This window comes from Meleagris gallopavo, chromosome 5, assembly GCF_000146605.3.
Source record: "Meleagris gallopavo isolate NT-WF06-2002-E0010 breed Aviagen turkey brand Nicholas breeding stock chromosome 5, Turkey_5.1, whole genome shotgun sequence".
Lineage (NCBI taxonomy): Eukaryota > Metazoa > Chordata > Aves > Galliformes > Phasianidae > Meleagris > Meleagris gallopavo.
In genome coordinates, this window is record NC_015015.2 from 25,338,908 (window position 1) to 25,366,403 (window position 27,496).

Genomic DNA, 27,496 nt, shown 5'->3' on the forward strand with positions numbered 1-27,496 from the left:
TAAGGACTAGGAGATAACTATGTTTTGTTTTTCTCTTAGAGTAGCAAACCTGTATTAGGTTATCTCACTTGAGGAAGCTTAATTGTCCAGTGGGATATTCAGATCTCCAGCCATTTATTTTTGTTCTGAGAAATGAGAGGTTCTGTGGTTTACCTATTTGTAAGTCCTAGTTTAGGAAAATAACGGATGAGGACCAGCTCTGCTGCACTTCAGCGCTGTTTTGCAAAGTACCAAGCTGAGTGAAACCCAACTTGATTAATACAAACTTCAGGAACTGCTCAGCATTTGACTCTACAGAAACAAGGTTGTGGTTTGCTGGAGAAAGAAACATCCTAGATTCTATAATGATAGTCTAAAGCAAGCAGTTACCCACAGGCGTTGTCTTCTCTTGATTTTCCTTATTTGCTGGAAGGTTTTAAGACTGCTAGTGGCTTTTAAGAAATTGGCACTCCTTCAAAATGTTTGAGAAAAATCTCTACATGCTATTTCTTGTTGGGATTGATAGGGATTTTTAGGCTATGAAAGCTAAGTGGGCATTGAGAATGTGTGTGTATATATATATATATATATATATGTGTGTGTGTGTGTGTGTGCATTTATATTTACTTCCTTTTAAGACCAAAAACTAGAGGCAGCTTTTAAATGCTGCAGTATTTTTTTAATGCATATGACAATAACTTTGAGTCCATCTTCCTTTGTGAAAAATGCTTTTTCCATTAGGCATTCCAGAATCTGAAAGTTTTATTTCAGTCCTTCTGGAATATTGAACCGGCTGGATGGGCTCCTACAAACTTGTTTTCACCAGCACTTCAGTAGCTTGTTTTTGTTCTTCTCTCCTTTACTTGCTGTTCTGTACAAGTTAGTGCTGTTCTCTGGTCTCACCAAGAGTTCTGAGAGTGCTCTGGTTGTCATCGCTGCTTCAGAAATTGGGACAGATAGTTCCTCCCCCAAAACCAGCACAAGTCCTGCCAGGCTGATTTTCTTCACGCTTTCTGTCTTCTCTGAGAATGAAACCAATGTGATACAGCAGGTGGCTTATCAGTCCGAGATAAAAAAGTACACTTCATCCTTACAGTGTTAAAATCAGAGTTACTAATTTGGAACATGCAGTAGCTTATGCCAGAACGTGTCCTTGCTCAGATACTTGCCATATGAATATAAATTATATACATCTGTACTGAGTTACTAAAAATGAAATGCAATCCACGCACAAAGCCATGAGCTGATACGCCCCGCTCCCCTCCCATCTTTTGTTGGTTTTGTTGTTCTCTTCCTGCAGTGGTCTGTCTACAGCAGCCACAAAGTGTGTAAACCCTGTGCTTCTGGAAAGGTGTGGGGAGAATAGTTTCTGAGGTGGATCCAAGGTAAAAGAATAGAGTACAGGACTCGTGAATCTAAGTAACGCATTAAGAATAGTGTTAGGGGTTGTTTTGTGGTAGTACTCGTAAAATTATGGTGACATTGCACCTATTTTCTGTTTCATTGATTTGATTTCAGAATATCGTCTTGTGTAAATGCTGTTCTTTGCAACCCTCCTTTAAAAAGTAAACAGCTTAGAAAGAACTTGCAGTTGACGTGGCTCCCAAAGCCCTCCCGTGTTTCCCACTTCTGCTCACCCTCAGCTTATATCATCTGAAAGGTCCCACAGTCACATCTTGGAGGAAAGCCAGGGCGCTCCCCCGCTGCTGCACTCCGCTGCACAGTGTTTGTCAAGCTACAATCGAATGGTTAATATGTCACATTCTTCTACCTCTCCTCCAACGTGCGACGTTCTACTCTTAGCAAATCTGTAGAATGTGTTTAGATGGTTGATCTCAGCATGAAGCCCGTAACACCGCAACCAATGTCTTCTGGGTGCTTTTAACACTGGTTTAAGGTGATGCCACGATTCTGCCATGTAACTATTGGGGCTGAGGGTGGGGGTGGTGGAAATACCAGGTAAGAATTTTCCTGCATTTAAACTTACGCTCGAGAAGCTACCTGGGGTGTAACTCCTTATGAATTAGTGTTATCTGACTCTTTGGTGGAATTCTTCACCCACTTGGTCAGTCTTGAATTCTTTACTGTACATGGATGTACACCCTATTTATGACTCCACCTGTTCCGTGCCCACTCCCCATGCCCATGATACACTCCCTCTGAAATACTGGCTTTGGCTTGGTTCTCTGAGTGTTTTGCAACTTGGATTGATTTATCTGGCTTTGGGCACCTTACTGAACGTGGACTTCATCTACACTTAATGTTGTGATTCTTGGAAAGGGGGAATGGGTGCAGTCTGACACTGTTAACAGAAAGCTGTTTTTTTTTTTCCTGTTTTTCTTTTCTGAAAGACTGGGAAGAAGGCAGTTAAAGCGGTCCTGTGGGTATCGGCGGATGGACTCCGAGTTGTAGATGAGAAAACAAAGGTTAGATTTCTCTTGACAAAAGTTCAGAGCTTCTCTGTAATAACACGCATGCCAAAATAACTTTAGACTCGAATCTCTATCTTACTGTAAATGTTGGTTTACAGTAAAGAAAGATTTAAGCATCTAGTTGGTTTAATCATTTCTTCCTTGGAAAATGTATGTATGCTTATTTTTCTTTATTAATGCTACAGTACTCGATAAAATGAGGCAGGTAGCACAAGGTAGGAGCTGTCTGTTGCATTTGCCAGAAGAGCCATCTTTTCCCAACTAGTTCTGTTGACGTTGAACTCACAGTTTCCCTTGACTTTTGTCCTGTATGACTGCAGAGGGATGCGAGAGTAATACTGATGTTGTTCAGTATAATTTCCAGTGCATCCAAATCCTACAATAGGTCTGAATGAACGAAATCTGGCTTCCAAAAATATGTTGAAAGGAGTAAATGAAATAAGGTCATTTCCCTTAAACATCTTAAACTTTCTTCAGTGGATATCAAATTCTCTAATTTTTAATCGGAAGCTGTTGGTCTCAAATGGAAGGCAGGTGTATCCATGGCTTCCTTCTGGATTGTTTTACAATGTTTTATTGTGAAATAGCACAGTGTGTAGGTAAAAGCAAACAATTTGTGTGTTCATGCAGGTAATTAGAAAGGAGAGCTTAATGCTTATCTCTATAGGTTACTGGCATTTTAGAAGATGCCACAGCTAGTGGAACAGTTTTTACTGTAATTAATATAAAATGAATTTGTTTTATATTCATATGACTTAATGCTTAGTTTAATGACCTAAAAAATGATTTCTGCATGCCAACACTGAGGAACTGGTAGAGAAAATATCCCTCTGCAGTGTGGTAGTGTGATGAATAGCTGCTGTGGGGATCAACATCTCCAGGGCTGTTGTTGGGGTGTGCTTTGGCAGCCCTGAAGTTACTGTCTGTAAGAATTCAGTATTTAATATGAACATACAGTTGCAGGTGAGTTCAGTCTGCTGATTGCCTTAAAAAGGCTAGTAAGTATATGTATACATATGTAGAAATTAAATTATACATACATATATTGAATTCATAAAAATGAATTTTAGTAACTTTTGCAGACCGTAGAGGTAATGAAAGGAATAGTGCTTAAAAAGGGAATATGATATTGCCTCCTGGTGGTTGATCACAGTAGCACAGGTGCCAAGGAGCAGTCACCAACCAAAAAATACACTGAAAAACATCGGGGGAAAGAAAGTAATGAGGACAGCATTGTTATTAAACCATACTGCCTCCTTTTTAGAAACACCTCTCCCATCCGTTTGTGGAAGCAAATTGGGGTGTTTGATAGTGCCAGCCCTGCTGGTGCTTTTCTATTCCATCCTTGTGTCACATGGTGCCACACGAGCTGTTGCTTTTTGTGCAGCAGCTGCTAAGTCTTCTCACACAAGCAGACTTCTTCACAGTAAAGATTTTTTGATTGCTAGACTGCATTAAAAATAAAACCAAAGTTCCCTTTTTCACCATGCTAGATCCATAATCTGGAGCAGAGATGTTAGGAATCATTTGTGTCCCTGAATTCTGAACTGGCCACCTTGTCTGGCTTCTACCAGGGATGGCTGGTGGAAGGTGGCAGCCATCCTTTTCGTTTCACACTGGGAATGGTTTCTAAATAGCAAATTGACTTGATAGAGAATTGCAGCCAAATCGGCTTATCTTCTTTGTAATATAAATGCATCCTGCAGTTACCACTGGAAATGATTGGTTCTCCACATATGGCATATATCTCCACATGGCAATTGTTTCTCCACATATCCTCACATTTTTGTTGTTTGTTTGTTTGTTTTTGTGGGGCTGGAATGGATTCTTTCCTCTCTAGGATCTTATAGTTGATCAGACAATAGAGAAGGTTTCTTTCTGCGCGCCAGACAGGAACTTTGACCGGGCGTTTTCATACATCTGCCGAGATGGCACCACCAGGCGCTGGATATGCCACTGCTTCATGGCTGTGAAGGACACGGTGAGTGTACTGCCACGTGTGCCCAGCTCCTTCTGCTTCCAACTGGGAGTTATACTGAGAAAAGGAACACGGAACACTGCAATGCATTTTAACTTCAGCTAAAATACTACTTTTTCCTTAAAAATTTTTTTAGTTCTAATTCTTTATATCTGAATTATTTGCCATCCCTCTGTGATGTCTGCTTGTGCAGAGAAGCAGTGCCCAGCATGGCTTGTAAGTGGAATGCAGTCAGCCTCAGATATGGGTAGCAGAAGGGAACCACTCTTCTAAAAATAGACAGAAGATATTCTCATCTGAAAATGTATACAGCCAAAAACTGGAACAGCAGTGACAGTTTTTCCAGGATAAGATCATAGTGAATAGGGTATGAATAGCAGGCTGGGTATGAATGTAGTCTCTTGTATGCAAATGCTGTCTTGAATGGAAAGTCATCTGAGTGCTGAGGGCTGGAGCTAGAATGAATTACATGAGGATCCTGTTTCCTTCTAAATGTTAAGAGATTTTTGCAGTGGAAGGTTTGTAATATCAGTCTTTTGCTTTGTACACCTAAGTCATCAAACTCCCAGATCCAGCCTTCTCCTCTTGTGGCTTTTTGTTGAATCCTGCCCATGTATTACGCAAGGGCTTGAAACCCCATGCAATAAGATAACTCCACACAGCCGTGTGTTGAAAGCTGTTATGTTTGTTAATTTATTACGTTTCTCTAAAGAGAAACTGAAGTTAAACATTCCCATTTAAACTCATGTCAGAGCTATGTTCTGCTGTGTATGCAGGTCAGTTCATTTACCAATGATAACGATGAGTTGAGCTGCTGTAGTAATAGCACTTGCGACTCAGCTGCAGCCTCCAGATCAGCTGGAGTGCCAGACTTCCTCCGACTTGAATTTCACTTCCTTACTGCAGTCATTGGGCAGTGGATCCTTTTGACCTCACTTGTTAATAGTGGAAGTGCCTTCTGGAAAGCACTCAGTACTGATTTGCACATTTGGTCAGAGCCATTAAGAGGTATTAGTGGTCAGCTCTGCTTTTAAATTTCACATTTGCACACAACAGTATTGTCTTCCTGCACGCTCTCTTCCATTTGAGAATAGCACTGATCTGTCCCTCAGGATTTAAACCCGCTAAGATGGCTCCACAAGCACTTTTTCTCTGCACAAACGCATCCAGAGGCGAGGAGGGATCAGTGCAGGTACGTTATCACACTGCTGTCCCAGTAGCAGCTAAGCTAAACAGTCTTCTGTTTCTGGGAGGCCTTCATGCTTGTGCACTGGCAGTTGTGACCCTTTATACATCAGGTTTAGTTTTAGAGCTACACAAGGTGGCCAATTACAGTAGTTCTTTTTAATGTCTTAATTAGAGTCCTCTTATAAAGGTGTTATCAGTTTGCAGTGCTTGAAGTACATCTGTTCTAGTCACCACATGATGCAGTGTTGTTTTGTGCAGGGCGAAAGGTTGAGTCATGCCGTGGGCTGTGCGTTCGCAGCGTGCCTGGAGCGAAAGCAGAAGCGAGAGAAGGAGTGTGGAGTCACTGCCACCTTTGATGCCAGCAGAACCACATTCACTAGAGAGGGGTCATTCAGGGTCACTACAGCTACTGAACAAGCAGAAAGAGAGGAAGTTATGAGACAGATGCCGGATGCTAAAGGTAAGGGGTGCAACTTACACAGTCGTCCCCAGTGAGCAGAACCAGCACTGGGATTGAAGTGGAGCCCCAGCAGGGGTTGCAGCTTAACATCCATCCAAAATTCCCTCTCTTGAACCTTGTTATGTACAAATCATATTTCCAGATGCCTGTTACTTCGCAAGATGAAAAATGCTCCCAGATTCACTTATAGGGTAATCTTCCCATAAGAAAAAGTGGGATAGAGCTGCTCCTGCTCAGCTGTGTCAGCCTGCTTGATGGCAGAGAACATCACGGGCACCGTACTAAAACAAAAGGCCTTATTAGAAACACGTTACTAAAAACGTAAGCAGATTGCCAGACTTTAAGTAGTCCTTTCTGTAGTCTAAAGATTATTGTAAATGAACAGCAAACTGTGTTTTTTTAAAAAGCAATGTAGTCTTATTTTGGTTTTTAAGGCAGGTTACAGAGTTTACATTAGTTACATTGCAGGAGGGAAGAAGAGGGCAATCAGTGTGCTTTCTAAAAATGGAAAAAACAACACAAATCACCGGAAGCCACCTTATATTCAAAAATGGTAACAGGGTGATTGGAGAAGAGTGGTACTTAGCTGTTTAAAACTTGGAAGTGTTCTCAAATTCACTTGAAAGTAGAACTTCTTACCCAGGTTTTGTTAAGTGATAGAGATATCTTTTCACTAGTTGTACAATGCTAAGTGTTATAAATATTACCCATAGCTCTCTTTACAGTGCAGTTGGATTTTTCTTTCAGAGGGTTCCACAGCAAGTTTTGTTCTGCCACTCTTGCAAAACTCTAATCTTCGTTTTCATCATCCATCTGCTTGTTCCCATACGTTAGTTTTAGAATGTGTTAAATGAAGCTTAAACACAACGCCTTTGTTACTTGGGGGCATGAGTCAAAGTCTTGGCTCAATGAAGGTGTGTGAAATCCTTTCCAAGGAAGACTGATTAGAAAAGTTTCACTTGAACGAGCAGCTGCAGCTCATGGGTACTGAAGCTTGCAAGACAATATAATTAGTTCCTCTGGTGGTTCCAGCTCCTCAAAAATGCCTACTGTGACTCTTCTTTTTTCAGACTTCTACTTATTCTGTTGATGCATCAACCAAAAAATAGTCACTCTTTTTTGTATGAAATTTGGAAAGTCTTCAGAATGCGGCTGGTGCCCAGCAAGGCCTGTCAGCTCAGCGTCTGGCTCTGCCTTGCAGCACGCTTCCATCTTTGCAGTGCTTTCCCTGGAGTTGCTGGGGAGCTGCTGTTTGAGTGCTGAATGCCGCCTAACCTATTAAGTGCTCATCTGGCCTGCTGGAGCTTGTGTGGGCTGTTTGACTGCTGCTGCTGCTTCTGCAGGGTTGGGGGGGAACGGGGACTTTTAAAGAAGGTCCTAAAGCCGTTCTGTTCCCTGCAGCTGCTCAACTGTACTGCACTCATTAACTGTGAACAGTCAGTAGTAGTATTTTGGCCTTGATCTGTTTTTATAGTTATGTGGGAGGGAAAATAAAGGTCTCAAACACACAGTACACTTCTCAGTCTTAATCATAAATGAATTGCGGATGTTTCCAGAGCAGTGTTCTCAGAAACTGTGAGAAAAGCTACATATATAAGGCCATCATTTCTAGGAAGCAGCTGGCCTTCGCAAGCTGTGCTCTGGGGGCTGGGTGTATGTAAAGTGATGTGTGTGGTGAAGACTATGAAAGGAGAAAGAAAAGATTTTTCTGCAATGGTATTAGAAACCGTTTTGCCGGAATAGTACTGGTTATGCAGTTTCTCTTTACAGAACAAACAGGAGTAAGGGGCAGGCAGGTGACAATACGTTGTTTTACTCTTCTAACCTCACCCTGTTTCCTTCAACAGCTGAAACAGAAGTGAAGACAGCAACACCAGGTGCTGCCCCATCTACTACTGCCCCCTCTCCTGGCTCACCAGCTTCTCCTACTGCTGAAGTCGCTGCCTCTGTGGAGAAGGAAATGAGCAATCCCCACGCTATCCCACGGAGGCACGCCCCTATAGAACAGCTTGCTAGGCAAGGCTCTTTCAGGGGCTTCCCCGCCCTTAGTCAAAAGATGTCTCCTTTTAAGCGCCAGCTGTCCTTGCGAATAAATGAACTGCCTTCAACAGTGCAAAGGAAGACGGATTTCCCCATGAAAAACTCAGGTAAAACCAAATGGTGAAACATTACCTTAAGTTGTATCTTTCTCTTTTCCTTGTCTGCGGCTTCCAATAACATAGTATTTTACAGTAAATTCTACTTCTGGAATATGCAAGAATTTCAAATGCAGTAGTCATAAGCAGAGGATAATCAGCTATAATAATTATCTGAAATACTGGAACAGAGCTTGAAGTGTGCAGGAACAAGTGGTGGTGTAACAGTAGGTACTGCTTTTCCCTCTGAGTCACTGATCCAGTTCCTCTGCTTAATGCCAGGGCAGCTAGGGAGTCAAGGCCTTACCCGCAGGCCATGGGATCACTTGACATTTTTCTGCAGTCCGCGCTTCTGCCCTTCTGAATTCTTCTCTTTGAGAGGAGTGAAACTACTTTTCACCTTTCGTTAAAGGAATTGTTACTGTTTGGGCAGTACAACTGTCTGTATCAGTAATGAGTGGTATGGTTTTCAGATGACGGAGTTGTGGTTTTGTAGTCATCCCAAAATAAACATCTGGGATGATCAGTACCTTGCATATCATTCTGGAATCCCTTTTTAGCTAGGTTATCCTGCAGGACACCTGTACTCTCACTTGGCAGCAGAGCAAGTTTTAGGATTCCGAGTTTCAAAATTCAGATCTCTGTGGCAAAGAAGAAAACAACAAAAATACCTAATCTGATTGATCTTACAGTACTTGTTTGGTGACCTGTGCGTTAAGACCAGCACTGAGTTTATCAGTTTAACAGTAACGGTGCACTGCTCACTGGAGTTAGGCTGGCTGAGCACAGTCTGAATTCTTCCTGATTGAGAGCATTTGCTGCATGTTGGTGTGTAGCCTGCTGTCACACTGCAGGTGCTGTATTGGAATATTCCTCAGATAATCAATTTTTGGGAATGCCCCCTCCTTAAATTTTCCATATTGTCCTTGCCGTATCCACCCATCCTATGGTTTTTATGCTGTATACTGCTTAATTATGTCTTCCAAGCCAGTTCACTGATCATCAGGAACTGATGATCAATGTTTTTGAAGAGCAGTGCTATTAGAAATAATGAGAACATCTGGTCGGTCAGTAGTCATACTCCAAACAGTACTTCATCTGCACTGTGCTGATACCTGGCTTACAGCCGGGCGTCCATTTCACTCCAGCAAACGGCTTTCGTTTTTCATAATTTTAACATGGGAGTTGGGGCTTTCAGCTGCCACTGACCTGCAGCTAGCAACGTTCTGACTCCATGCTTAACTTGCTACTCTGGAGAGCTGGCAACGTTTCTCTTCATCTGGTTCCTGTGAAAGTATGTTGTTGGAAGAGTTAAACCTATCCTAAGTATTTTCATTTCTCAAAATGCCAAATATTAGTGCCAAATCCTTCATATTTTTAGCATTTAATACAGAAAGACTTAGAACTCTGTTAAAGCTATAGAAAACCTTTTATTTTCTGAACTGAACATTCTCTTGCATTAACACAGAGAAGCGGCAATAACCAACTTGAAATTTGGAGCACTGATCTCTTACACTCTTGACTAAGTCACAAAATGCACTAATGGCTTTATGTTTGTTTTTACTGTCAGGTCTTAAGCACCTGATTTAAAAACCAAACCATAAAAGCTGTCATGCACATCGGTAGTAGGAACACCTAAGAGATAAATAAATCATTGCAATTTCTGTATGCCTTAAGCTTCATTTAACCGATTTTGTTGGCATTGCAGTCCCAGAGGTGGAAGGGGAAGTGGACAGCATTAGTGCCCTGTGCTCGCAGATCACCAGTGCGTTCAGCACGCCGTCGGAGGACCCTTTCTCTTCAGCACCCATGACAAAACCTGTGACAGTGGTTGCCCCACAGTCTCCTGCCTTTCAAGGTCTGTGATTTCTTTGCTTGCTTTGGTTGTGCTGGATGAGGCTTGAGTGCACATAATGTTGCTTTCTAGTAACACATGGCCTTAATTTCTTGTGTAAGTCTTGTATCAGTATTTTGGAATAATGCATCTTGTTTTATTCATCCCGTCTGTTTAGTTTTTATGTGGTTTTGTTTTTAACAAGAAGTTCATGCACCTACCACACGATGGTTACCTGTAAATGGGACTGGCTTTGAGGTCATGGCTATTTTAGTCAGTCTGCTACCTGGGCTGCAAAAATCTGAACAGTGGTGTGTCACAGGAATCAAATCCTGCAAGGAAGGAAATTTTGTGCCACCTGATTACCATTTTTCACACAAACTCCTGAATAAGATGAGGAGATGCAAACTGTAGCACTCTTGGTAGCCTCTAACCTTCATTCCACCGATGCAGTTTTATGCAAATAGTGTGGAAAAAGAACTTCTCCTTGTTAAATGTAGTGATTATTTTGCATCCAATATCTGGTGTTCTTTGGAATCTAAATATAATCACTCCGTAACTTCCTTCTGGTGAGCCATATCTCTTGGCTGTAACAATGCAACAAATTTAACTTTAGTTATCAGCACTGACGATCTCATCAACTAAATAAAAATCCACCATCCCACAAATGTTAACAAGAGTTGGCTTGGTGAAATGGAATTTATGTGCCTCATCAACTGTCAGTCCAGTTTGGCTAATTTACGCAAACTGCTGTCATGTGGAAGTGTTTAAAACTGTTGTATGTTAATGGTTATGACATGGCCCACTAATACTTCAGTCATGTGCATGCCTTGCATGAATTAATTGCACTGATGTTGTCTGCTCCCATTTTAGTTAATGGCACTGCCTCAGCCTTCTGTGTGCTTGCTGCTAAACCATCCCAAGCTGCTGTAGTGTCCACAGCTATGCCAGTACGTGAAACCAATCCCTGGGCTCATGCTCCTGCTGCTAATACTGGAGCTGCAGCCATGGTCTCTGGTAAGACTGGAAGTAGATCCTGTGCGTTGCTATGAGAGCTTGGATCAAAAGTGTAATTGAGCTCCTGAGACGCCTGTGTGTGCCACTTGATGAAAAGGGGAAGGAACAGGAACAAAAGCTGGAAGTAGTAGCCTTTTGCACAAGTGATGGAGGGAAGCTATGAACTTGTAGGTTCTGGGTCTTGTAAGGTAGACCGTTTCTTATTTTGGCAGGGTTTCAGAAAAGCTGACGCTTTAAAAGGAAGCTATCTATCTTATTTTCACTAAAATAGCACGTGCTTGAGGATGAAGGGATCTGTACGTGGACCTCCAAATGATTTTTGTGCATTGTTTCCAGCCAGAGAGAGATTACGTTTGGTACTTAAAAGCTTTAGAAATTAATTTCTTGTGTCTAGTAAGTTTTAGTTTGTCCCTCCAGTTGTCTTTGCCTACATTCATATCCAATGCGAGGTAGTAATTTACCACTGTAAAAACAACAGAGAACTAACAGTTTTAACTAGTTGAGACAGTTAGCCAAAGGAAGAGTACTGAGCAGTTGTCCACTTCCTCAAAACACGGAATAACTGCTTTTCTCATTACATTGAAGAGTTGGTGAGGTCCTATAGGAAGGAAAGAGAGTTTAAAACAGGGAGAAAGAAGACTGTAGCATTCAGGTAATGGAGGATGGTTTTGAAAGGGGGAGAGGAATGGAAATTATTTTTTATTTTTTATTTTTTTTAATCACTGAAGATAAATGAGTTTAAATAGAGCTGTATTTATAACAGAAAAGTCTGAATTGTTAGAAGTTGAGGATTGCAAGAATTTGAAAGGGTTATCAGCCTGAGTTACAGTTCGGGACAGAAAAATGAATGTTGCCTTGAACATCCTGTACCATTACATGACAGTACTGTAAAAGGGTGAAGCCTTAATTTAGGAAATAAATAAGGAAAATGAACCTTAAAAACAGTTTCTTGAAGATTAATGTTCTAACAATCCACTATTCCTGAGCTGTGCGTTCAGAAATTGATACTCCCATGTTAGAAGAGTTAGACACTAGATTATTGCCACTGAGCAATAAAGTCCTGCCCAAGTATCTCAGATGCCTGCTATTGAAAAACAAAACAAAACAAAACAAATGCCCACAAAACAAAAACTGCTCTTTAGTGATGAAACTTTTCCATCCCTTCTTGAGCAACATCTTCCCTTAAACAGAGCAGTGGACTGGATGCAAAAAGACGCTTCCGCTATTAGTAGCGGCCTCAGCTGTGGAGGGAAGAGGCCTGGCTGCTGTTGCGCATCCTCTGGTCTGTCTCACTGATAAAAGGGTGAGGAACGGAACCACTGGTGACTTCCCTGTGCTTTCTTCCCCAGGCACCGAATGGAACAGCAGCACCCCAGGCACAGCCTCGCCAAGTCTCTTCCAAGGGAATCACAGACGTACTCCCTCAGAGGCAGACCGCTGGTTGGAAGAGGTCTCAAAGACTGTCCGTGCCCAGCAGCAGCCAGCCCCAGCCGCACAGCCGCCGCTGCAGCCCCCTCCGGCCGCTTCCCAGGCAGCAGCGGCCTACCCTGTGAGCACCTTCATTGCGCCTCAGCCTGTGCCGGTTGGCGTGGTGCCGCCCATGCAGCCACCCTTTATTCCAGCTCAGCCCTACGCCGTAGCAAACGGGATGACCTACGCGGCAGCCCCAAGCGTACCTGTGGTGGGAATCACGCCTTCCCAGATGGTAGCCAACGTCTTTGGCACGGCGAGCCACGCTCCGGCTGCCCATCCGCACCAGTCGCCCAGCCTCGTCAAACAGCAGACGTTCCCTCAGTACGAGGCCGGCAGTGCTACGGCCAGCCCTTTCTTCAATCCGCCCGCGCAGCACAACGGCTCTGCGGCTTTCAATGGCGTTGATGGTGGCAAATGGGCTGCAGAGGACAAGCACCCCCAGCCTCCCGCCGCCGCCGCGCAGGTAGACCCATTTGAAGCACAGTGGGCAGCACTGGAGAGCAAGGCAAAGCAGCGCACGAATCCCTCCCCGACCAACCCCTTCTCGAGTGATTTACAGAAGACATTTGAGATTGAACTTTAAGTGGCCCTGTAGGGGGGTGAATAACTTGTACATTAGGCTAGAGGGATAAAGGGAGCAGAGGGGACTGTTTCTCATCCGTTTGCTTTGATAATCCCAAAGGTCCCTTCAAATGAAAATGGGTTAGAAAGAGGGAGCTATGATGGGGAGGATATAAACGTATACAGAATTTCACATGCAGTTCTCAAAATGAACCCTGGAGCCACCTCGGCCTGCATTCCCTCTTCACTTGGAAAGCTGGAAGTTACAAAGCAGAGCTGGGCGCCCGGTCCTGCGGAAGCATCACGTATCTCAGAAAGGATGGCAGACCTCAGACCTGCGACCTTTTGAGGCCCTGTGAGTCCTGGACATTCCCCCCCCAGGGAAAAAGCAGGGTTGGAGTGGGGGAAGTAAGGAGGGAGGTTGTCACCTGCTTAGCAGAAGTTAGGTCTGTGGAAAAAGTTGAGCTTCCATTTTGAGTAACAAAGTGAATATTATATGTAAAGACTAAAGTAAAGCCAAAATCTTTATTTTTATGCATTTAGAATATTTTAAATAGTGGATATTAAAAGATGTATGAGTTGTAAGTAATCTTGCCAAAGGTTTAAAAAAAAAAAAGGGGGGGTGAATGTAAGAAATTGTACATAAGATTGATTTATCTCCAATTCTTATTGTAAGTAACGTTGGGGGGGGTGGAAAAAGGGGCTCTAGCTTGTTCTTGTATCCGTTCATTGTAAGTAGCATATTGCAACAACAATCACAACCAATAAGTCATTATATTGTAGTTTTAAATAATGAAAATTAAAGAACAGTATTGTCATGGTCTGAAAACCATGGGGAAAATTAACTGTTTTTTTATTGGAATCAAGCTACATATTATATATAGTACATTTTTTTTTCTTCCATGTATTGCTGCAGTTTTCTTGTCTTAATCTATTGGTTCTAACACTACTGTGACAAACTTACTGTAACCATATCTAACATCCTGGGGCTGCCTAGGAACCCATTTTTTGTTTGTCTGTCAATAGATCTTAGAGATTTTTTAACTTTTGTTTTTATTTTTTCCACGGATTTGTGAAACCTTGTGGTAAGGCTGCAGCTGGTCCAGGTTCTGCCTCTGGTGACTTGTGAAATCCATCTCATTTTAACTTTACTTTTAAACTTTGGCCTTACAAGCAAATGTAAGTTATATATATTTGTACTGATGATTTATAATCTGCTTTAACAAAAATAAATGTTGGTGGTAGAAGCACCGTCTGTGAAAGCTTTATTTCCCCTCTCCCCATTTGCTTTTCAGGATTTGCCCTTCTGGCTCATGATATTTTAATACTTCTCATTTTGTACCCCACATTATGTTTCCTTGAACTTTAAGACTGAACTTGCAAATATCCATTTGACCTATAGCTATTTTAAAAGCTCTACAAAGGAGGGTTTTATGGAAAATACTGGTTTCTGGGTTTGCAACACTGAATTTGCTAACATTGAACCTTTACAAAGATGAAAACACAAATATTCAAAAACAGGTGAAAGGAATACTCACTTCGGTTTTCTTTTCCTTCACTATTAAAAGGAGTGAGGATCCTAAGAGCCGCCCAGGATGACACCATATTTTCACTCCTTTCTGTTCTCCTAGGAAGCTGATACCCATTCTATCAGTGTGGTTGGTTTTTACTGCGTGCTTACGTGCATGAAGTAGTGTTAGATATATTGAAAAATACCAAGTCAGACTTTGTAACCTGAAAGGAGAGAAATGCTGCCTTGCATTGGCCCTTGCATTTGAGCTTGCCAGCAGTTTCCATTTCCAGGCAAGTACAGAGGGGGCTTTTTTCTTTACTGGTTTTTTCTTACCTTAAGCATACCTGTGTGGAGTACAACACCAACAGTAATCCCCAGCATACTCTATGATATTGGAGTTGGTACCTGTGCTTAGTTGACTTTCAGAAAGCTAGCAAATAATAGTTAGTCATGAGAGATCTAACGTTGGTTGGGTTTGTCATTTTTGTGGTTTTTTTTTTTTCTCCTTTCTCCTACTAGTTCCTCAGTCTGTCAGAGCCTGTGCCCAGAGATCAGATGAAAATAGCTACACCCTTCCTCTGCCTGAAAGATACGGGTAAAGGGGATAGAGATGACCTTCCTATGGTCCTTTGTTTAGAGAAGAAAACCACTATCTTGATTCTCAAATAATATAAACATTTGATAAGGAGGTTAAGTGATACTACACAGAAGAAAATTCTCTGCTTCCCAAATAGGAAAATACAAGCACACTGCTTCCGTTAACTAACTGTTAGCCATAGCGTGTATTTAAAGCAACAAACTGCCTTCAGATCCCCTTCTTATTACCATGGTTACACATCTGAAAGGAGGTCAGATAATAAATGAGAGAAAAAAATTAAGAACGTTCCTTCAGTGTTAAAGTCCAGTCTGTCAGAACACAGGTGCCCACTACAGCTCTCACCAAGTTGGAGACAGAGCTCCCTGACCACGCTGTGTCTAATCATACAGCCTAAATGAAAGCTGATGCACTATTAGAAAACAGGGCCCCTGAAACAAAGAAAGGGATGATATTACAGAAATGACAGCTCATTCTGGGAGAAAGGCATCTGATACAGGCAACATCCACTTGGAACCACCTTCTTGGGGGGGCTTACAGCCCCTTGCTGCCCTGTGTGCCTGCCACACAGGACTGGAATTTACACAGCCTCTCATCAGTCCATGGTCTCAAAAGGCAGAGTCATACCATATTGTAAAGAAGAAAGAAAAAAGCTTTTTAACTGTCTGTAACCTCTTGCTCCTTTACTGGACTGCTTTTAGACTGTTCAGTTTGTTCAGATCTTAAAGCACGGTGTGCAGTACTGAAGCCACACCTGTGCTGAAGAGAGGGCAATCATTAGGTTGGTAATTCTTATTTTTAGATGCAGCTGAACTGATTACTGGATTTAGAGTTCAGACCAGCTTTAGGCTGCCAAGCCTGGGGATTTACACCCACATATTACTGCTGCCCTGAGTGCTGGTTCTGGTCTGAATGAGAGGAGAGTGGTGTGATCACAGTCCAGAATTAGCTTCCTTCCACAGAAGCCTTAAATTAGAGAAGCAGAAGTAAAAGAAACAAACAAACAAACAAAGAACCTAAAAACAACACATTAAAAAAAAAAAAAAAGCTGTCACAAAAAAGAGCCCTTACTACCCACCTGCAAACATCAGCATCAGCACTACACATCAGTGTACCAGCAAAGAAGTATAGCTACATTTATACATCCAATAAATGGTGCTAATTAATACCAGTAACCCACCCAAGACTCAGAAGGTAGTGCAGAAGGAGGCTGCTTCTAGGGCTAGTGCTATGGAGAAAGAATATGGAGGCTGTAGAAAAAATGGTTTTGCTTGGAAGGTCTAATTCTGTTTTGAGTTACTGAAGATGTGCCTTTGCTGGGTCAACAAACCATCCTATACTTACCATCCTACACACACACACCCAGGCCACATGCAGACCCAAGTGTTTCTGGAGCTTACTGACAACACAGCAGATCATTGGGAAATTTATTCTAGCAAGACAAGTATCCCTACACCTATTTATGTGTGTATATTACTCTCCTCTCCAAGCTGATACCCAGCACAGTGCGACCAAAAGCCCACATTTGCATTAAATTCAACAGCACGATTCTGGCTCTGGAAAAACCAAACTAACTTCATAATACTTCCTACAGATACTGATACTTAATCTGCATCATCTCAGAACATACCACAGTGTTGTTATGTTAATGATCCCTACCACTCAGAAAAGGCTAAACATATTCTTCCATTTTATCCAAAGCTTTCTGTGGAGCATTGCTTTCTGCATTTCAATCCAGAGCTGAATACATTTAAGTGGAAACCAAACTGATCCAAAGATAAATTCTACTTAGGAGCACTGTAATAAAATAGCTACAGTACATAGCTGCAGTAGGTGACATCACAGCTGCATCTCTAGAGCTGGCAATCTTACAGCACCTGAATGCTAATTTTACAAGCACCAAGCTGTTTGTCATGGTCAGATTCCTTTGCATTTAGAGGCAACATGCTCCTTAGCATTATAAATGTTCCTCAGTCATTAGTCCTTTTGTTAAGACAGCTCGAGCCCATCTTAAGACACTTCAGCCTATGGTGCTTTTTTGAGCTATTCTCTTTTCCTTATATGAAGAATCTTTCATTCTGGTTCTTTCCCTCTCTGAGGTCATTTGAGAGAGTATTCCCAGTGCTACCTCCTTCTTTGAAAAGCAGCAACTACCATTACGTGGAGAGATGGATGAGCTATTGCAAGGCATACAGGAGTCAGAGGAAAGAAGTTTGCAATAAACCTGAGGATGGTGGTTCTCCCACCTTTTAGCAATTACACCCTACACCATTAAATCCGCCCTCGTGAGCTCCCAGAACAGTTTCATGCAGTAGAAGGACAGAGTTCAAAATTCTTGTCTTGTCACCTGCTGTTCCACACGGCCTTGGTGGTGTCTGTCACCCACTGCGATGAGGAGAGCTGGCGTGCGGTTGGTAGTGAGAACAGCTGGCACAGCAGAAGCTGGCATAGTACTCGTTACTGCAGAGCTGGGCCTGCACGATCAGGCCACAGTTGGCGAGGTGTGGCTGGTCCACACATTCTCTGCTCAGGTCCACAACATGATTCACAGTGGCTGCAGCCAAGTAAAAGGTAAAGCCAGCTGAAAACATGGCCGGGGCTTGCCCCCAGGTTTATCTTCCCCTCCCCAAAACCACAGCAGGTTCCCGTTTTCTCCATCCTTCCAGTTCTAAGGGGGATTGTTTAATTAAGTCCAAATAAGGACCAGAGAGAGAAACTGACAACTCTGGTTAGATAAAGAAAGACAAGACGGTTTCTGGGACTGATTCCCAGTGCCTTGGTGGTGGGCCATTTACACCACCCTGCTCTCACACCCACCCAGAGGCTCCTGCTGCTCCCCAAAGCCTGGGACTGGTGGTGGATGGGTGCACGATGGGTAGCCTTCTAGTAATGGCCAAGAGGGAGCTCTGGGCCAGGAGAATTGGGAGAACAAGTTGTACTCACTGCTCCTCAACACTTTCACCTCTGTGCTGGCACTGACAGAGTTGCTGCTGCTGTAGGCGCTGCATGTGTAGGATCCCTCGTCAGCCAGCTGAACGTTGCTTATGGTCAGGCTTCCATCCTGGGACAGGTGGATACGGCGGCCATCTGCCCTCACTGGGACTCCATTTCTGTAATGAGAAGTGTTTTGTACCACTGTTCCCACTCCTGGTAATTAAAGGTGCTCTTTGTACTTTTTGGAAATTGATGCTCTGTGAAAGGGGTCAATTAGTACCAATTCAGCACAAAAGAAGAAGTCTTCTTTTGCCATAACCTGGCTCTACAATTATGTAGGAATATGAACCTGAGCAAGTCTAGATCCATTAGTCCACTGCCCCCGTGGGAGGTAGCGAGCTGTGTGCTCTGTATATGGTCTGTGTCCTTTCCAGTATGACACATTTTTGAGGTTTGAGGAACTAAAAGAAAAGCCACAGTGACTTTCCCTCCCTCCAGGTTGTGGTCTGGCAGTCTTGTTTGGCTGGCATTAGTAGCTTATGCACATTGCCTGATGAACATATGGGGTAGTGAGCAATGCAACCTTTTTCCCTTAAAAGCCTGTTTAAAAAAATGTTAAAATATCAGCAAGAACATAACCATTCTGTTCTTCCTGGAATACTCTGTGCATGGCCGGAAAACTGCCTGAATTATGAACTCCTAGTTACCAAGGAAAGTAAACTTTGTTCACTGAAAAGAGTTTCATTCATAGCCTGATACTTCAATCATTTTGTTGACTCAAATACCAAACTTACATATGGAAGAATAGCTCTCTTTGTGAGATGGCCCGCTTCAGCCCAACCCCTTGGATCAGAGGGATTGAAACAATTGCCAATCCACGTCTATGGATCCTTTGCAAGAAAGCTCCAAAACTGAGCTGATTATTTTCAAATGGGAACAAAAAACCCACACCAAATCCACTACATACTTGGACAGATTTGGTTTAACTATTAAAATATCATGAGAAGAAGACAACTTCTCTCTTACTGTTACCAAAACACTGTGAATTGCCATTCACTCCCATCTGGCAATAAAGGGAGAGAATTGTCAAAGCATGAAGCTGAGAGAATAGATGCTGGTATTGTAGAGGCTAAAATGTTTGCTAGTGTTAGTCACAGAGATTTTTCTAAAGACCAATTATAAATCATCCTCCGGTTACTCACTTTGATTTTTGGTATTTTATTGTCATTTGCTTGCTAGCATAGAGCTCCTCTGAGCTCCGTGAAATCTTACCTTAAAGTTTGCCTTTCTACTCATTTGACTGAAATGCAAACTCAGTGACCACTGCCCAGAGAAATTTTGCCGAAGATTTTTAGGTTAACCATTAGGTAGATTAGGAAAGGTTAGATGATGCCATTTGGAGCGAACCGCAGCTCTCTCCCTTGCCTAGTAGGCATCCTGCATTCCGATTTGGAGGATAAGTGATGAGGTTCAAGAAGAGACGAGAGAGAAGTTTCACCTTGCTTTTGCTCACCTTGACCACCTTATATTCACATTGTTGCCAGTCACTGTACAATGAAGTTGAGCAGTTTCTCCTTCAGATACCTTGATGCTTGGCAGAAGACCAGTAATCCTCAACCCTCCTAAACCAGAAGGTAAACAGTTACTAGCAAGAATACAATGCTATGTTGCCCCAGGTAGCAGAAGCTCCTAGGCCTTGAACCAGCATGTTTGGAACTTCTGTAGCTATTGCTACAGGGAACGTCATATACCCTAAGGGCTTTAGCCCAAGCCAGGGCAAGAAATGGAGATTTCAGAGAGTTTTTTTCCTCCAATTAGACAAAAGTACATCATATGCAAAGAACAACTGCTTCTTTTTTGCCTCCTACTAATACCATACCTGTTCCATGACAGAAATGAAGCCCAAGAGCCACTCTCACACTAGCAGTCCCACCTCAGCTGTCTAGAGCACCATGACCTACTGATACACAAGAATACCACTGGGAAAACCGACTCACTCTTTCCTTACCCACGAGCTGCCTGTTAAACATTAGGTATGAAGTTAAGAGGCATGGCCAGAGGAGAAACCCTCTCTGCCCAGCCCTTCCTATTTCACACTTGTGTGCACAGACATGCAACATGGCCACCCGCCTGGTACCTAGAGGTCGGAGCAGGACCTGGCGCTGGTCCCGGTCACGTCCATTCGAGGCGATGCAGGTAAAGAAGCCGGCGTCCTCAGAGCTAACCCGGCTGATCACCAGAGCCCCGTCTGACTGCTGTCTGTGTCTGATGGACAAAACCACAAATCTCCTCATCTTGTGTTTGAGCCATGATATGATTCCAGCCACCAGAAATAAATCTGAGCCTTATACACAACTTTGCAGTAACACTAAACAAAGGTATAGCAGCAGCTCAGTTGAATTCACAACACAGCCTCTGGTCTGTAGACTCTGTATCACAGCTCTTCATCTGAGAGCTTGAAGTCCAGGCTCTGACCTGTGACTAGGACAGTAGGACAGCACTGTCTGGCCCTAATAAATGAAAACTGCCCAGCATAAAGCAGAACAGTCCCTATCTGCACTGGCCAGCAATAATGTCCCTCAAAATGGGGCTCTCCTCCCCACAGCCTGCTGCAGGAATAGTAAAGCCAGCTGGGAGCTCACCTGGGAGGGGAGAGGGGCTGCCCATCTTTCTGCCACTCAATGGTGAGAGCTGGAGATGCTTCCACTGTGCAGGGCAGTCTGACTCTCTCCCCGACTTTGGCCTCCACTACCGAGGGCTCGCTCTTGTCCATTCTCAACCTGCAAAGTCCACAAGCACAACAATGCAGCAACATCCTTGTTCAGTATCTGACCTTCAGCACAAGGCCTTTTTAATCACAAGCCTTGTTTTTTGCCTCCAATGGGAAAGGGCGGTCTCCGTGCTCCCATCAGAATTTGCCATTAACAACATTCACTCTCCTCAGAAAAAAAGCAGCCTCTATCAAATCCTGCTACAGATCAGCACAGCGTGGTGCTGCAATCCTGCCAGACAACTTAACCCTTCAGAGACAGCAACTCAGAGCATCTCTGTTACCTATAATACCCCTCTGGCTAAAACCCTAAGGAAGTGTTAGCAACATAAATACACAGCAAATGCCTGGAGAACACGGCACCAAATAAGCTTCTCTCAAGGTGCAGATAGCAAATACTTTTTTGGGGTGTGAAGAGTCCACTGCAATCACCAGCATGACTGCATGGAAGGGCATCCACTGCGCACTGCAGAAAGGCTGAGCATGGGCTCTCACATCATCCATCCTCTTGTGCTCTTTGCTTTCTTTTGACTACAGATAAACACCATTTCAGAAGGGAACTAAACCATGATGTTCCCAGAGTCAAAGAAAACATCATCTTCCCCACCCCCATTCTCTGACCTGAATTCTTGATCTCAAAAAACAAAACCAAAGAGCCTTAATTCAGTGCTTTTATAATTCAATGAAACACTTCATTCTGCATTTAGGCAAAAGCAGCTAAGGGGGTTGCCGGGGATTCAGCAAATTGGCTGAGTTTTAGGCTGCGAACTCAAAAGAAGAGAGAGATCAGATCATACTCCCATTTAGTCTAGAGCCCCAGTGTTCTGCATTTAAAGTGAAAATAACTTTTAACCTCTTATTTCTGCAAGGCCTGGAAGAACCAGAGAAATATGCAAGAAACTACAGAGTATGCCAAGTAGTACATGAAAAAATAGCTTGGAGTCAAACTGTTTTGTTCACAAAATAGTTAAACAGTCGGAGGCTAAAGTATCTGACAGGTTGTTTTGTTATTTATTTATTTTTATATATATATACACATGTCTTGTTGTAGTAATTAAGCAGCTCACTCTTGCTTTGCTTTTTTTCCAAAATGGGTTTCTCTTTCTGACTACACTAACTTGTACAGCTCCCCCAGCATTTTTGTATTTGTCTGAACCCAGATGTTTTGTTGTCAGCCTCCCTGAACATATTTGCTAAGGATATGCTTCTTTCAAGGGACCCTTGGGAGAACAGCAGACAGCTTGCAACTGAGATTTTTGCCTGCTACTATTGTCGGCAGTTCAGTATCCCTCGCCTCCCAACCATGCCCAGAACAGCTGATCCAGGACCTTTCCAATCTTCAGTTTTTCTACATGAAGAGATGACATATGGTTCATCAGCTGGGCATGGTGGACAAACTTGCTGTATGTGAACTTACCTATATGTGAATTGCTGATGCACAGAGGAACCGGCTGCCTGTACAACCTTCCTGCCTCTGGGTAGCTCTCGGTGCCGCTGATTTTCCTTGTGAAGGACCTGACCTCTCTCACCCTCTGCCAGAACAGCACTCTGGTACTCTATTCAAAATAAAATGCCATATGCGAATAAAAAGACCGTTCTTACTGTGACCTCTTGCATAGGGCTTTCTGTGAGCTTGGGAGAGCTCACTGAACTGGAGCCAAAGAACCCTTCAGCCATCTGTTTTCTGACTGATGCAGTAAGCCTGTGCTGCCGACTAATGAGAGTCACAGACCTGCAGGCAAGCAATTTTAGACTCTTTTCTCTTCTCTGTTATTGAATATGTTGCAGTATTCCTTAGGCCACACTGCCTTCTGCCCCCCATGCCATTGCTGTGACACAGTACATCTCAGAGACTTAAAGCCACCAACAGTGGCTTGCTGGCCAATCTTTTTAGACTGATCTTTTGTATTTTTTCTGGATTTGCATCTTAAATATGGCATATTCTTTGAAACAGGGAATAATTTGTTACCTAGATGGTCTTGCATCAGCATGAACAGCTATGTAATCAGTCACACCATATTGTGAGATTGAGGGTACAGGAAACCCCTTTTCTGGAGCCTTCTGCCTGGAACCAGAAGGCAGCTGATGGCTCTCAGAGAGGACAACATGCTTGCTACGCTGGAAATGGTACAGGTTACAGATGGGCAATAATTCCAGGTACGAGGTGGCACTGCAGGTGGAAAGTGCTTTAGGGTAAGGGCTTTATCATAACGTAGCACCAGAAGAAGCCCTGTTACCTCCACATTCTCTCTTGGTTCCTGCACTGCGGAGGAGATCTGCTGCTATAACTTGCCCTAGGAACAGCACTGCTATGAGGTGAAGGCAATGATGCTTGCAGTGTGGCAGCAGAGGAATTTTGCCCCTGTTGTCAGTATCAGTTAATGAGCAGCGCTGAGCTACCTCTTTGGTAGAAGAGATAGAAGAAGATTTAAGACATAAGTGGAAGATGAATTACCTATGATCTGTAACTGAATCTGCTGCCGTCTCTCTGTCCTCCCATCAGAATTGAGGCATGTGTAAGTCCCAGCATCCTCCAGCTTGACGTGGCTGATAACTAAAGAGCTGTCAGACTGGTAGGTGTGCCTACAACAGGAGGAGGAATCAACTGCCTCTGCCTGGCCAAGTACAGCAACTGGCTGAGGCAGAGCAGCCCTTCCTGCTGATGTTACGTAAACCACCACCACGAACTGTCCTCCCCAGCTTAGAAAAAAACAAAACCCTGTTGACCACAGCAGGGTCACAGGCTAGGGGAAATAACTACAAGGAAAGGAGGTCAGGAACAGAGAGGAATAGGAAAACAGGGAACTGCTTTCAACAATCCTCTCACATGAGAAGGCAAACCGCCCTTCCAGGCAGGAGCCTGAGCCCCAGCAGTCATTTGCAAACAGAAAGCAGAACTGAGCTTTTCTTAACAACTGCAATTTTCATAACAAAAACTGAGTCTCTGGATCCAAACAGTTGCAGGAAACAGACTTCCCATGAAAAAAATAGGCTTTAAAAATAATTTAAAAAGCATTGCATCTTAAATGGCAGTGCCAGAAACTTCCAGCCAGGGGAACTCCTGACTTGGTCACAGGCTTCATCCTGGACTAGTTAAGTAGTGTCTCAGGAAAAATCCTACATAGCCAACATTCTTTTGCACAACTGCCCACATGTCAGTTCCCACTGGTTTTGGAGCAGCACTCATTCTGCCCCATAACACTATCTGGTGCCTCAATACAGTTGTAGAGTATACCTGTTCCTGCTGTTTATAGATCAGGTGGATAGCTCATTTTCAGGGGTGTTCCTAGCTTAATACACGGGCTTGTTTATTTATTAATCCTTTTTATCCCCTCCAAAGAATGTTACCAATGAGATTAGAAAGAAAGTGGACAAGCATATTTGGCACTCTGCTCAGCAAAGACCATGAACTGCTCTCTAATGAAGGGAGTCAAGCTTACCTGTCAGAGGAGACTGGCCGGCCATCCTTCATCCACTCCACCCTGGAGAAGGGGGACATGCTTGTCCTGCAGACCAGTTGAATGTTTTGTCCCTTGACTGCTGTCACAAGAGAGGGCTTGGCTTCCTCCAGAATAGCTCTGAAAGAGAAAGGGATTCCAGGGACCCCTCAGCTGCTCTACTCTCCTTAGGATCTTCCAATGTTACTATAAACAACCACAGTGTAAAGCAGGACTAGCTGCCCATTTAGCTCTGAGCAGAGGCAGCATGTAATACAGCAAGTCTTCTCCTACACAGCAAAGGCTGGTCTGGATAGACAGTACCACAAGCAAACCAAGGAGACAGCCATAGCTATGTAACTCTCTTGTCTGAAAACTAAGCTCAGCTCAGCAGATTGACAGAGATCCAGACACAGACATATCTAGCATTACACAATCTCGATTTTCACTGTGACAATGTCTAGATCCTGACCCAAACTGCATTTTAAAGACTTTCCCAGAACAACCCACTGATTCTCTGTGCAGCACTAAGATAAATGCTGTGAAGCCAGAGTCAGGTAAATTTACTGATCAGAATGAGCAAACCACCTACGGATTTTCATTTACAGTATGCCTCTCAAAAAAAGGTCTCAGCATCTTGCAGTCTTTTCACACTTCTTCCAGTGCTGTCAGAGTGTAATGAGAGTGCAGGGAATGAGAAACCAGTTAACTCCACAGCCTGCATAATATGATTTACCAAAGCCAATATATAGCCAATCTGTCACAGGTCAGCTGAGCTGAGCCTACGTTTCCACTGCAGAGGAAGCTGCACTGATGCTTCACAATGAGCAGGCTGAAATGATCAAAAAATAAAATAAAATCACCTGTGCAGATTCTGTGCTGGGAAGGAGTCTGTAGACACCCGGTGCCCAGAGCTCTCTGTCACAGAAGCATCTGTTCCAGAAGCCTTGTGCCACTGCTTGCCTTCACGTGACAGCACCTGTTGGCCACTGCTACTCTGCTTTTGGGAGGGCCCAGGCACTGCTGTTTCCCCTGTCAAGTGCAGCTGGCTCAGGCTTTTCAATCTACTTTGCTGGGTGCCCCACTGCTGGCTCTCCATCACACCAGACCTTTGCGAAGCTTCTGGTAGCACCTGCCTTCTCCAGTAGTTCTCTCCATGTCTGTTCTGTGTGGGGTGTGAAGCCCCGTAGGATCTTTCTTCTTGGCCATGACTTGAAGACTCTCTTGGCAGGGGCTGCTGCTTACCCTGAGCAGTGCCCATCTGAAAACGAGAGCCAGTGTCCTGCTGTTGCAGGGCTCCTGTGCCAGAAGAGGGCTGGTGCTCCAAGGGACTAATCCCCACAGAGCTATGACACACTCTCATGCATTCTTCCTCTGAGGCGAAGCTGTTTTTATTGCCATGGCAGCCGCCATACCAAAACCGGTTGCACTTGCCAACAACAGTCACAAAGTACCAGCGAGTGGTCCAGTTCGCACAGGGGCCGTGAGCACTGGGCAGCAGGCACATGACAGGATATGCTGCCAGAAAGAACAGAACAGAAGGGCATGTGAGGGTCATGAAACACAAAGGTCTGAGTGCTTCAATCCACCTGCCTAAATGATGGGCCTTTCAGGCAGTGTTGGTGGAAAGGTGAGACGCCTGAGTTTTGCACCCAGCTGTTTTGAAATAGGACAGCTACTCTGATGTTTCCCTCCATCTTAATTTTCCCACTGTCAGAAAGAGAACTCAGCTCAGAGACATTTCTGAGTCTAAATAGTTACGGCCTTTCCAGGGAATCCTGCAGCTATAAGGTTGGTCTTGGGGCCTCTTCCACAAGGGGGACATGGCCGTCGTTTACACATTTCCAGCCCACAGAGCAAATGGATTAGACCCAGTTGTGAAGATTCATGCATTGCAGAATACTCCCGTAAATAAAGAGGAGCGTGGCCAAAGGTGTCTGTGAACATTCTTCTTTGCTCTGACTCACAAATATCTGAGTGACATGCTGACAAATACTGATGCAGGGCTCTGACTGAGAGGCCCTTTGCTGAGCCCTCTGCTCTGAGTGGCAGAGCAGAGAGGACAGGCAGACCTTTCCCTTTCCCCAGGGCAGTCTCACAGGGCTGGTGACCACGCAATCCCTATGCTGCAGCAAAAGGGGAAAGCAACGCAGCAGTGACCTGCCTGCAGAGGATACAGCTGGGAACCACAGGAGCGGAGATGCTTTTGCCCAGCACCTCTAGCATCCTTGTAGTATAGTAAGCACTGTCCCCCACTGATCTCTGCTGGTTAAATGTTTCCACAGAGCCCTACACAGCAGCTCCATCCTTTGCTGTAGCTCTTATTCCACCCCTGCCCAAACAGGGTTGTCTGAAGGCAGAGCATGGCCCCAGTTCCTCAGAGTAGGGCCTATTTCACCTAAATCCTGGTAATGAATTTGGAGAACAAGGCTATACCAGGTTGTCTTCCCAGGGAGAAACAGCCCCCTACGCACTGACAGAGATTACACACAATTCTGTTCAAACAACAAAAGAGGAAAATAAGAACTTCTGTGGTAGCTAACTGAGCCACTTAGCAGCTTTCCTGCATTCCTTCTCTCTAAATTAGAGAGGTATGGATTTGAAGGATGGACTGTTCAGTGGATTAAGAATTAGTTGGCTCATTGCAGCCAAATGGTTGTGATCCATGTCTTGGTGGAGGCCAGTCATAGGGACTGGTACTCTTCAAGATCTTCATCAATGACATAGACGATGGCATTGAGTGCACCCTCAGCAAGTTTGCAGATGACACCAAACTGAGCGATGCAGTCAATACAGTAGGGGGAAAGGAAGTCATCCAGAGGGATCTAGACAGGTTGGAGAAGTGAGCCCATGAGAACCTAATGAAGTCCAATGAGGCCAAGTGCAAGGTGCTGCACTTGGGCCAGGGCAATCTCAGGTATTTATACAAACTGGGGGAAGACCTCCTTGAGAGCAGCCTGGCAAAGAAGGACTTGGGGGGTCCTGGTAGACAAGAAGCTGGACATGAGCCAGCTGTGTGCGCCTACAGCCTGGAAGGCCAACTGTGTTCTGGGCTGCATTAAAAAAGGGGTGGCCAGCAGGGAGAGGGAGGTGATTGTCCCCCTCTACTCAGCTCCTGTGAGGCCCCTTTCAGAGTACTGCGTCCAGGCCTGGAGCCCTCAGCACAAGAAAGACATGGAGCTCTTGGAAC

At 44.0% G+C, this 27,496-nt stretch overlaps 2 protein-coding genes and 1 long non-coding RNA gene across 19 annotated transcripts in view; 1 reads left to right on the forward strand and 2 right to left on the reverse strand.

The window, feature by feature from the left end:
- The window catches only part of NUMB (NUMB endocytic adaptor protein), a 91,042-nt gene extending 76,738 nt beyond the window's left edge, over positions 1–14,304 (forward strand). For 11 of the 14 annotated variants that reach the window (XM_010711469.3, XM_019615595.1, XM_010711470.3 and 8 more), the window contains 7 exons: positions 2,331–2,405; positions 4,252–4,392; positions 5,836–6,037; positions 7,885–8,184; positions 9,881–10,030; positions 10,880–11,023; positions 12,373–14,304. In XM_010711469.3, coding sequence (XP_010709771.1) covers positions 2,331–2,405; positions 4,252–4,392; positions 5,836–6,037; positions 7,885–8,184; positions 9,881–10,030; positions 10,880–11,023; positions 12,373–13,079 — 1,719 coding nt within the window. In that variant the 3' untranslated portion in view covers positions 13,080–14,304. The remainder of the gene's footprint in view (positions 1–2,330; positions 2,406–4,251; positions 4,393–5,835; positions 6,038–7,884; positions 8,185–9,880; positions 10,031–10,879; positions 11,024–12,372) is intronic. The other 3 variants (XM_010711478.3, XM_010711480.3, XM_010711481.3) reach the window with 1 other exon arrangement.
- On the reverse strand, positions 914–2,071 carry LOC109367765. Its single transcript, XR_004159905.1, has 3 exons — positions 1,981–2,071; positions 1,617–1,714; positions 914–1,001 (listed from the first exon to the last, which is right to left on the reverse strand). It is a non-coding gene; the product is annotated as an uncharacterized LOC109367765 (long non-coding RNA).
- PAPLN (papilin, proteoglycan like sulfated glycoprotein) overlaps positions 13,870–27,496 on the reverse strand; it is a 71,083-nt gene continuing 57,456 nt past the window's right edge. For all 4 annotated transcript variants that reach the window (XM_031553556.1, XM_031553555.1, XM_019615592.2 and 1 more), the window contains 9 exons: positions 25,170–25,824; positions 24,310–24,447; positions 23,325–23,452; positions 22,287–22,425; positions 20,742–20,879; positions 20,237–20,364; positions 19,613–19,721; positions 18,109–18,275; positions 13,870–17,719 (listed from right to left, as the gene is read on the reverse strand). In XM_031553556.1, coding sequence (XP_031409416.1) covers positions 17,544–17,719; positions 18,109–18,275; positions 19,613–19,721; positions 20,237–20,364; positions 20,742–20,879; positions 22,287–22,425; positions 23,325–23,452; positions 24,310–24,447; positions 25,170–25,824 — 1,778 coding nt within the window. In that variant the 3' untranslated portion in view covers positions 13,870–17,543. The remainder of the gene's footprint in view (positions 17,720–18,108; positions 18,276–19,612; positions 19,722–20,236; positions 20,365–20,741; positions 20,880–22,286; positions 22,426–23,324; positions 23,453–24,309; positions 24,448–25,169; positions 25,825–27,496) is intronic.